The following is an 11,754-nucleotide window of genomic DNA, read 5'->3' as shown; positions in this document are numbered from 1 at the left end:
CGACGTGCGCCCGGCTAAAGGTTGGCGCTGATTGGCCAGACTTAACTCAATAATAACTCCTTTATTAAGCGTTATAAAAAAAAAATGATAGAGGATTTTCCGACTCAGTTTGGTCCGCTCTATCTGCACACACGGAAAAAAAAATTAGCTGCCGTAGCTAAAAACTGCGTGTGGTAACTAGATTTCAGTCGTAATATATGGATAGCGAACATCTTAGCTGTGACACCTATTTATTAAGTGCAACAGCAAACCGTTTTGCTGTAGTTTAGAAATTTATTTTGCAAACCATGATTAGCTATGGTAGCGAAAATTTTTTTTTCCGTGCACGAGTATTGTCCCAAATGATCTGGGACACCCTGACTACGGCGAAATTATTGGCTACGTGGATGGAATAAAGTCTCCACGATATGTTGGAATAAAACAACAATATCAATTTTTAAAATTTTATTTGAATAATGGAAGAGGGAAACGGGTGCAAATTGTTGCATGGAATGACGATATTGACGACCTACAGCACCATATAATGATAAATTATGTAAGTACTTTTGTTCGAAACCGAACGAACAATAATTCATAGCTATTGTCATAACAAAGCGCAGCGTAAGCGCGCTCAATAAGTGGCGCATTAGCGCCCATCTCGCGCGGAGCACGGCGCGCGACAAATCAGAGCGCGAGTAGACAGCGGCGCTACACCGCTACACGAATCGCGCCAGGCCGGCGGCATCGCTCGTGCCTATCGATGCGGGCCACGCAGCGGTCACCCGGGAGAGCCTAAAGTACTAACAAATACAAAATAACATCGTTCAAATTTAAATAATCATCGCAAACAACAGCAGGCTCGATTTTCGCGGAAAACACGTAGAAGGTTCTCGAACAGTCTAAAGGACGTTTGTATAAAAGCTCTCTAAGGAGATTAGAATAAATCTTATCGCCAAAAGACTTGTGAACTATTTATTGAATTTAATAAATTGACTGCTTTTTTACAAAAACGATTTCGTGTCCGTTGCTCACTCGATTCGCGCTCCCGGGTTCACTCGCGCACAACTTTTATTATTTCTCAATAATTATTTTTTTTCATGTACAAATAAAATATAATTAAAGTTATAAAAAAATTAATTATAATACAAATAATTAAATAAAATCAAGTTAACTAGCCAAGTACATAGAAGCAGTTCAGTTTGTAAGAGTTTGTAATTTAAAATAGTATTTGTTTGATAAAATCAGTCTTGCATTTATAGAAATATTATAGATTCTCTCGAGAAAATTAAAATGCATTTTATTTTTATAAAATTACGCTATTATGTCCCTCCCCCCAAATAAATATTATATATAATATATAAAATAGCACAATTATATTGCGGATTTTATTACAAATAGTACATCATAAAACTACTTAACCCTTATTGCAATAACGTCGATCACATCGATCACCAATTTCGAGTTTAAAAGTGTCAAACTGATCGACTTGTTTTGAAATTAATCATAAGCTTTACCTGATAGGCCTGGAACAAAAAAGATTAAGATTAAAGTGACATACAAAAACTTGGCGTGTCCGATTTGAAACAAAAATTTGCTAAAGATTATCAGAAATCATTATCAATATATTAATAAAAATGTATGACTTATAATGCAACTTGGGCACGCCAAGTTTTTGTATGTCACTTTAATCTTAATCCTTTTCGTTCCGGGCCTTTGGTAAAACTTATGATTAATTTTAAAACAAGTCAATCAGTTTGGCACGGGGTACTTTTAAATTCAAAATTGGTGATTGATGTGATCGACATTATTGCAGTAAGACTTAAGTAATTTTATGATTTACTATTTGTAATAAAATCCGCAATATAATAGTGCTATTGTAAGGCGGTAAATCGCATCACGTTTCTCCGGCGGCGGCGGCGAGCGGCCGTATCTTCCATCTATATTTTATCGCCGCTTTCAGGAAAATCGAACTCACTTCTGGATTCAAGAGGGTGGCGGTGAGGGGGGGGGGAGCCGTTTCAGAGCATCCAGCCCCCTCGAGGAGAGAGATCCAGTCGTGTACACGCTCGGGTCTACGCTACGGGATAATGGCACTTTATTTGCATGCGCAATCAATTTCCCCGTTCCGCGACGAGGGCGTAACGGCTACCGATTACATAATTTCGCCCTCGGCGCAAAGGGGGTAGAGAGAGTGCAGCCGATACGCGATACGCGTGCAACTTTGATGTGCCTCGGTCGATAGAATTGGCTACCTTAGGGTGGCGGGGGAGAGCGAGGGGGGTTGGCGAGGGAGAATGGCATCTGTGCAGACCAGTGGCCACCCTTGGCTACCTCATTGTTATGATTGTTTGGATCAACGCAACGAGGGGTCGCGACGATCATGCCGGGCCTTCGTTGGAACGTCAATAATTAACTAGTCGAGTAATTAAAAGTAAATAGTAGCTCCGAGCTCGTTATTGACGCCGAGAGATTGACGAGCCTGATGCACAACGCGGGCGCCTCGATTTGCGTTATTATACCGGATTAATGAATAATGCTAATGTTCACCGCGCCTGCGTTCACGCTCTCTATTTTGCCGTCTTTTTCATAGCGCATAAAACATCTGATTTGAATGGTATCAGATCGTCGGGTATAGCGCCGCGTCGCTGGGAATATAAATGGCGTGCACCAGGCGTGAAAAATCCATCCAAGAATGTCGCATGAGTTAAGGACATTTGCTTCGCGGTTGAACGCCTTGGTCGCGCCCTGCGCGCGAGGGAACCTCTACTCTTCTCATCTCGTTTTATTTTTTTCGCGAACATCTACAAATCCGGAACGAATCGGAGGAGGTTCGAGTACATCGACCGATTTCTTAATATTAAAAGATAAAACAAGTAAAGTAGAACAGAAAAGATTGAGAAAAAGCTGATTAAAGCAAAGCATTAGAATCAGGGAAAAAGCTCAAGGAAAAGTAATTAAGAAAGAATAAAAGTAATAAAAGATTATTAATAAAATAAAGTAAAGATACGTGACTAAAGAGAAGGAAGTCACGGTCAAGTCCTCGGAAGCTAAGTAAACAGCTGACGAGACAGACTGACAAGCGGAGCACGAGACATGCTCCGGTCAGGGACATGCTAATCCTTTGGGCGTATAAATCCCTAAAGACCTCTTCCTTAGCGGCTAGAGGCACAACAATATTTTTTTGACAATTGACAGTACAATATTTATAGCTATTTAGAAAATATTTAATTTTAGTACTATTTTCTTCTTTTATTTTATTTTAGTATTTTATTTTGTATAGTATAGTAATATTCATATAATTCTTAGCTGATAAATATATTGTTATAATTTATAATTATAAATGTCTATATTTATAGAAAAGCAATTTTTTCCTAAGGCAAAAATTTTGAATTTTATTTTTATATTAGTAATTAGTACGTATATATTAATAATTAGTAAATATATACAATGAATTTAATATATAAGAATATATAGGAACAAATTGGGAAAGAAAACATCACATGGTTTCAATTTATTGTTTTTTATTTTAAAAAATAAGGTAAGTGTAGTGTGTGTATGTGTGTTATATTTCACGTAATTTGTGTATATGTGATTATGTAAAATACAATTTTTTTTATGTATGCTTGCGGGTGGCGCGAGTATCAATTAGTAAAAAAAAATAATTGTTTCTAAGAAAAAGTATGTAATTATTTATAATGTATTTTTTTAAGGTGATATTGATTTTTACTGCACAGCTGATTTTATTTTCTCGTTTTCTATGTATTATGTCGTGTGTATTACGCCTACATTGTACATTATAGCGATAGGCTAATATTAACCGGGCATAAAAGGACGAGCAGCAGCGAGCGTCAGTTAGTCCTTCGCCGTCAGTTAAGAGTTGTACTACATTCGTATATTCCTTATATTCTTAAATCTTTTATATTTTTTTATAATAAATATCTGTTCTTAAATAAAACCTGCAAATAATTGGGGGTCAGCCGGGATTATAGCCTAGAGTGTAGTGCTAGCAGACGACCATAAGAAGTGCCTAAGAAGTTTTTAAGAAGTTTTCTAAGACATAACTATAATGACGGAACCAAGTGCCAGTGCAGCAAACGACGATCTGAATGCGAAGCTGACGGACATGACGACAGCTCAATTAAGACAAGAATTGAAAAAACGAAATTTGAAAACGGCAGGACTGAAAAACGAACTCATCCTAAGACTGTTACTGTTTATGCAACTCGAGCGCGAACACGGTGAAACAGAACAACACGGCGAAGTTAAGAATAAAATTGATGAAGACGCAAGCAGAAAACAAGAAGACAGCAGCGAAAGCGACACAAGTCTGAGCGACGAAGATGAAGAGCCGATTGCTGAAAGAAGACAAAACACAGGAAGGGCCCGAGGAAATCAATTATTAACATTTAGAGATGTTGAAGAATCCTTAGAGACATTCAACGGAGATGACAAGGTTGATGTGAAGATGTGGATCAAAGATTTCGAAGAAATGGCTGCATTGTGCGAGTGGTCCGATATTCAAAAAGTAGCATACGCAAAACGTCTTCTTCGCGGGTCAGCAAAACTGTTTGTTAAACATGAAAGATGCACAAAGACATGGAAGAAGCTGCGGCGTGCATTAAAGGAAGAATTTGTTAATATCGTGGACAGTCATGCAGTACATCAAGAGTTATTACGACGAAAGAAATCATCCGACGAATCATATCAAGCATATATATATAAAATGCTTGAAATTGCCGCGCAAGCCGACGTCGATACACCATCGGTAATTCGATACATTATCGAGGGAATACAAGACGATGCAGTTAACAAAACAGTGTTACACGGAGCAAAGACAATACGTGAATTAAAAGAAAAATTCACTCAATATGAAGCTATAAGGAAAGAAAGAAAATTAAAGACGAAGCAGTCGAAGCCAGAGGAAAAGAAGAAGATGACTCAAGGGGACACGAATACAACGACGACGAAAAGATGTTTCAACTGTGGTAGCAGAGATCATTTGGGTAAAGTGTGCCCGATGAAAGACCAAGGCGTCAAGTGTTTCAAGTGTAATCAATACGGACATATAGCCAAATTGTGTAAGGGAACAGTGAGTGTACAGAAAGAAGCCGCGTGCGTAATTGTTAAGAACACACAACAAAAGCAGGTAAAGCAAGTAGAAGTCGCAAATCAATATTTTGTTAGTATTATAGACACGGGCAGCGATTTGAGCTTAATAAATCGAGATTGTTACGAGAAGATAGGTTGTCCGAAATTAAACAATAAAATAAATTTTGACGGTTTAGGCGCATTAAATAATAGTACGTACGGCTCTTTTGCAATAGATGTTGCTATTGACGATGAAACATATAAAATTGTATTTCATGTCGTTGATAATGAAATAATGAAACATGCAATCTTGATTGGTGCTGACTTTTTGAATCTAGTTGAATTACATTCGATAAAAGGTCAGGTAGTTATCCGAAAAATTCCTGAAAAATCAATTCACGCAAGTAGCACAGAGTTACCTGAGGTGTTAAAGATTGATATAATAGAAAACGCAGATCCATTTGACTTTTCATATATCTCTGATAAAAACTTACGACGCGAAGTAGAAGTTATTGCAAGAAATTATGAACCTAAAAAAACGCGTGAAATCGGTGTTAAAATGACGCTAATTTTGAAAAATGATATTCCAATTTACCAAAGACCGCGTAAATTGTCTCCATCGGAAAAGGAAGAAGTTGATAAACAATTAAAAACGTGGATAGACGACGGTATTATAAGACCCTCTAATGCCGAGTACGCAAGCCCTGTTGTACTAGTTAAAAAAAAGAATGGTGACACAAGAATCTGTGTAGACTTTCGAAAATTAAACAAGAAAATCATAAAAGATCATTATCCGTTGCCGATAATCGAGGATTAGTTAGACCGGTTGCAAGGCGCGAAAATGTTTAGTACTATTGACTTAAAAAATGGATTTTTCCATGTTAAAGTGGCCGAAGAAAGTAGGAAGCATACTTCTTTCATTGTTCCAACAGGTCAATACGAATTCATACGGATACCATTCGGGCTTTGTACCATTCTCCGGCTATATCCCAAAAGTTTATAAATGCTGTATTTAAAGATTTAATTTCTGAAGGAATCGTATTAACTTATATGGACGATCTAATTATTCCTTCGCAGAACATTGAGCAAGCAATTGATAGTTTAAAACGCGTATTAGAAGTTTCAAGTCAAGCTGGTTTGCACATAAATTGGCAAAAGTGTAAATTTATTTAAACAGAAATTATATACTTAGGACATATCGTAACGGACGGAACTGTAAAACCCGCGGAATGCAAAACTAATGCTGTTATGAAATTTCCGGTCCCCAGATGTGTCAAAGATGTACAAAGTTTTATCGACCTCACAGGTTATTTCCGTAAATTTATTTATTAATACTCAATGATAGCACGACCGCTAACAAATCTTTTGAGGAATAATATAGAGTTTCGGTTTGGTAAAGACGAAAAACAAGCATTTCGAAGTTTAAAACTCGCATTGATCAATAAGCCTGTTTTAAAATTATATAAAAGCGGAGCCGAAACGGAATTACATACAGACGCTTCAAAATTTGGTTACGGTGCGATATTATTGCAAAAGGATTATTTAGACAATGCTTTCCATCCGGTCTATTATGCAAGCGGGAAAACTACTCCCGCTGAAGAAAAATATACTAGTTATGAATTGGAAGTACTTGCAGTCGTCAAAGCATTGAAAAAATTTAGAGTATATTTATTAGGCATTCATTTTAAAATTATTACCGATTGTAAAGCATTTACATTAGCAATGAACAAACGAGATTTATGCGTCCGCGTGGCTCGATGGGCTCTTGCATTAGAGGAATATGATTATGAAATTCAGCACAGGCCAGGGAAAAATATGATGCATGTCGACGCACTAAGTCGAAATCCCCTCCCGGAAATTTTGCTTGTTCATGAAAGTAATGATAGTCTAATCGCTAGATTTAGAAAAGCTCAGAGTACCGATCAAGATCTGCAAAAAATCCTTAAACTAGCGACACTCAATAAAGTCGACAGTTATATAGTAAGAAATAATTTACTGTATCGAGATAATGATGGTGAATTATTGTTAGTAGTACCTAAGACGTTACAAAATTCGATAATTAGACAAGCGCATGAGCAAGGTCACTTTGGCGTTAATAAGACAGAAATGCTTGTACGAAGAGACTATTGGTTTAAGACTATGCAATCGAAAATCGAAAAAGTAGTAACGAGTTGTATAATTTGCATTCTAGCAGAACGAAAACAAGGTAAACAAGAAGGATTCTTGAATGTAATTGATAAAGGAGATGTTCTGTTACATACCTATCATGTGGATCACTTAGGTCCAATGCTAAGCACAAAAAAAAATTACCGTCATATTTTCGTCATAGTTGATGCGTTTAGTAAATTCGTGTGGTTATATGCTACGAAATCGACCGATGCTGCCGAAATAATCGACCGTTTGTGCAAACAATCCGTTGTATTTGGAAACCCGCGTAGAATCATATCAGATCGCGGTACGGCGTTTACATCAAGCGCGTTTAAAGAATATTGTACCGAGGAAAAAATTCAGCATCTTCTTATTACCACGGGAATACCTAGAGGTAATGGGCAAGTCGAAAGGGTAAACCGTACCCTTACACCGCTTTTAACTAAATTGTCGGCCCCAAAACCAGAAGAATGGTTTAAATTTATCGATACTGCTCAGAGATATTTAAACACTACGCCGAACAGAAGCACGGGCCGAACACCGTTCCAATTAATGTTTGGCATTCACATGCGATTAAGAGAAGATACACAAATACGCGAAATGATCGAAAGCGAATGGGCGCGAATGTTCGAAGAGGAACGCGATGATATCCGACAGGAAGCCAAAGAAAAAATAGCCGAGATCCAAAGAGAAAATTTAAAGACTTTTAACAAAAAACGAAAAGTAGCATTAAAATACGCGGACGGCGATCTTGTCGCGATTAAGAGAACTCAATTCGGTCCAGGACTTAAATTTCGTAGTAAATTTTTAGGCCCTTATCGTGTAACTAAGGGAATGCGTAATAATCGGTATACAGTTGCAAAAATAGGTAAACATGAAGGACCGCAAGAAACTCTGCCGATTATATGAAACCTTGGTTGCATTTCGATAATACAGATGAACTTGAAAGCAAGGACGGAGAAGGAACCGAAAAATAAAGAATAGAAAATCACAATTAATATTCGAGGACGAATGTCTTACAGGACGGCCGAGATGTAGGATTTAAGTACGTATTATATGTACCGACATGCGTAGTATCGCATTCGATATTGCGGCTAGATCATAAAGTAGCGACGAATCGTTTAGCGAGCCGCCGCTAAGAGAGATTTTTGTTATCGCGTGCGCACTCTTTGATTTTGACGTATTGCGGCTAGATCATAGGGTAGCCGCGAGTCCGAAAAGATAAGCGCTACTCTTCTGTCGGCGTCCTTTACTCTCCGGGCATAAAAGGACGAGCAGCAGCGAGCGTCAGTTAGTCCTTCGCCGTCAGTTAAGAGTTGTACTACATTGGTATATTCCTTAAATTCTTAAATCTTTTATATTCTTTTATAATAAATATCTGTTCTTAAATAAAACCTACAATTATATATATATATATGTCATAATACGTAAAATATTTCTATTTTCTTATATATATATTGGGTCGGAACATAAGTTCGTAGCGTTTTTTAAGTGAGATTCAAAGACAATGTTTAAATATTTGTACATAGATTTATTCAATCACATATGTGCAACCAAATATCGTAACGATTCACGTATCCAAATGTCTTTAAATATCTAACAACGCTCATATGAGATATGTGGAGTATCTCTGCGATGTCCCGTGTCGTGTGACGTGGATTATTTTCAATTAGCGTTACGATTTGATCATCATCAACGATTGCAGGCTTGCCGGAACGTTCTCGGTCTTCCAAATCAAAATTGCCACTTCTGAACCGAGCGAACCACTTGCGAACAGTACTTTCAGCTATGGCATCATTTCCATAAACGGCACATATCTTTTTTGCTGTTTGTACAGCATCTTTTCCTTTCCGGAAATAAAAGAGCATTAAATGACGAAAATACACCTTATTTTTCTCGATTTTTACTCTTAACATAAACACACTTAAAATTGACAAATCCACATACAAATAAACGGTCAAATATCTCGTAAACAATGCATTTTAGAAAAAAATGTTTCAGACAAAAGTTGTACGGTTTCGAGGGGGACATAAGGTGGTGTCATTAATTGGACCTTGAATAGTTGCTTAAAGGTCACGTGAAGGTGACCTTCAATTTTTTAAATGGAACCGTCTACTTTTTATTGCATATTCTTGTAGCTTATCTCGAGAGCTTTTCAAAACACTATAATAAAGTATTTTTTCATTAAGTACTTTTTGTGTTATTTTATATTTTAATCTGATATATTTTGATGTAAAAAATAAAATATTTCGTAAAATATTTAGTTTTCCATAATCTTACCGTAATACTTCTATGTACAGAATAATGAGACAAATCAATTAGTGTAAAAAAATAATTATTTTTAAGAAAAAATATGTAATTATTTACAATGTATTTTTTTAAACAATTATTTTTTTTCTTTTACGCTAATTGGTTTGTCTCATTATTCTGTACATAGAAGTATTGACAGTTCAAATATTAAGTGTATGTAATTTTTATTTAATTTATTTTGAAAAAATGGAGAACTAGATTTAGTATGCGTGTGTGTGTGTATGTATAAGTAATTACATGCACATACACATAAAATAAATGACGCGATTATAGTTTTCGAAGTTATACATAAAATATCGGAGTTACTTGTTTTCACTCTCATTGTGTTCATCTGTGAATATGGAATAACATATATAAAATATGATTATTATCACTATTATAATTCTAATATGTACAATTAATATACATCAAATCGTAATATAAGATAATTAAAATACAATATAAAATTTTGTTTTAAATATTTTGCATAATTGTTAAAAACTTTAAAATGTATATATATTTAGTATAATTAACTATATATTACAAATTTTCAATACGGAATTAAAAATTCCTCGATAGTATAGGGGTTAGTATCCCCGCCTGTCACGCGGGAGACCGGGGTTCGATTCCCCGTCGGGGAGGAAATTTTTTTTATACTTTCGTTATTTTTCTTTCCATTTATTAATATTCTGTATTTAAAAATATCTCACTTAAATTAAGTTTTATTATATACAATTATATTTGTCTTACGTGTTATTTTTGATATGTGCTTCGATAATACAATTATTCCATACAATTGCAATCCCCTGTTTATATGTTTTGAAAATCTTTTATAATCCTTATAGTTATGTCCGTTATTAATCATAAATTATCCAGTTAACAATAACCCTGATTCAGTTACATATATAATATGTAATATATAATATTACATAAATAACTAATAATATATAACATAATTATAATACATTATGAAGACAATCGACATATAATTAAAAGTTTAAATATGAAGCAACTGCTGAAGAAATTAATATTTTCAGGGAAAATTTAAAGGCGCCGTGGCTTAGTTGGTTAAAGCGCCTGTCTAGTAAACAGGAGATCGGGGGTTCGAATCCCCCCGGGGCCTTCTGGGGATAATTTTTGTCATTTTGAATCAATAATGATACATATACTTTTGTAAAAATATTCAATTGATAATATACACCAGTAAGAATTTTATATCACGCCTATAAAGAGCTTGAAAATCTTATTAAGAGTGAAGAAAAAAATCTATAAATTTTGTATAGATTGATTAATTTTATTCCTATGAAATAGTTATAGTGAGTGATTGTTAAATATTATGCTTGATCGCTATACGAAGTACTTGAGTATGCAAAATATATATGTAAATTCTCTTATTTGTAAAATCTTTTTATAATAAATATCAATGCGCTCGTGTTTTGCAAGTATATGTTTTAGAAATTATACAGGGTGCCTCACAACCTCCGTACAATACTTTAATAGTGTATTCTAGAGATAAAATAGAGTCAAAAATTCTAATACAAAAATTTTGAGGCTGCAATAGTTTTTGAGTTATAAACGATCAAAGTTTGCCAATGATATCGCGTAGAGCTCGCGCGCTCAGATCCGTAACTACATATACATGCATACCGATCTCTGTCATCTGTCATTGATTTTACAAGTCAGGTAATATTGATTTTTACTGCACAGCTAATTTTATTGTTTCTTATGTGTATTAATATTATATGCAACGGTCAGCTGATATACTCCATTTTGCCTCTAGAATACGCTATTAAAATATTGTACGGAGATTGTGAGATACCCTGTATAAATAAGAATTATTTTTGTGTTATATACAGTATGAAACAATAAATATTATATCTTAGCATTAAAAGTTGAACTTGTATCCATTTCCGGAAACCTTTACATGCGCTACAGATGGGGAAGACGAGTAAGCGATTCCTAACAAATTTTGCTGTCGTTCTGGTTGCTGCTCTTGTCGTTGTAACTGAATTTGTTCAGGCACCTGTGTACAGTTACTATTAACAAAAATCATACTTAATACATCGCACACATACATACGATAATTATTATCTTTCTCTATGTAAAATAATTTAACAGCAATAGACAATTTTATTTATAATTTAAATAGAGACAGAAAAATCCGATGTTGTCACTAATATTGTGTGACATTTATTTTAATTTCCATTTTTATTTTTATATATAATATAAAAATTACCTGCTCTGACTGAA

General features: G+C 35.1%; 2 protein-coding genes and 2 non-coding genes across 4 annotated transcripts in view; 3 read left to right on the top strand and 1 right to left on the bottom strand.

Annotated features, from left to right (window-relative positions):
- Positions 1-4,045: 4,045 nt before the first annotated feature.
- LOC115232972 lies at positions 4,046-5,884 on the top strand. The gene has a single exon (XM_029803160.1). It carries the CDS (start codon positions 4,046-4,048, stop codon positions 5,882-5,884), a length of 1,839 nt encoding a protein of 612 aa, XP_029659020.1.
- A 4,189-nt stretch (positions 5,885-10,073) lies between these two features.
- Positions 10,074-10,145, top strand: Trnad-guc. Its single transcript has one exon. It is a non-coding gene; the product is annotated as a tRNA-Asp (tRNA).
- Positions 10,146-10,553: 408 nt separating this feature from the next.
- Trnat-agu lies at positions 10,554-10,627 on the top strand. The gene has a single exon. It is a non-coding gene; the product is annotated as a tRNA-Thr (tRNA).
- A 736-nt stretch (positions 10,628-11,363) lies between these two features.
- The window catches only part of LOC115232911, a 1,192-nt gene continuing 801 nt past the window's right edge, over positions 11,364-11,754 (bottom strand). Inside the window, exon 3 of the mRNA XM_029803081.1 lies at positions 11,364-11,546. Coding sequence (XP_029658941.1) covers positions 11,390-11,546 — 157 coding nt within the window. The 3' untranslated portion in view covers positions 11,364-11,389. The remainder of the gene's footprint in view (positions 11,547-11,754) is intronic.

Source organism: Formica exsecta, unplaced genomic scaffold (genome assembly GCF_003651465.1).
Source record: "Formica exsecta isolate Colony F162 unplaced genomic scaffold, ASM365146v1 scaffold1022, whole genome shotgun sequence".
Taxonomy (NCBI): Eukaryota; Metazoa; Arthropoda; class Insecta; order Hymenoptera; family Formicidae; genus Formica; species Formica exsecta.
The sequence above is the reverse complement of the archived record's forward strand: the minus strand, read 5'-3'. Positions and strand labels throughout refer to the sequence as shown.

Coding starts and splice junctions, on each gene's coding strand:
- LOC115232972 (XM_029803160.1), top strand. CDS start 4,046: ATGACGGAACCAAGTGCCAGTGCAGCAAACGACGATCTGAATGCGAAG.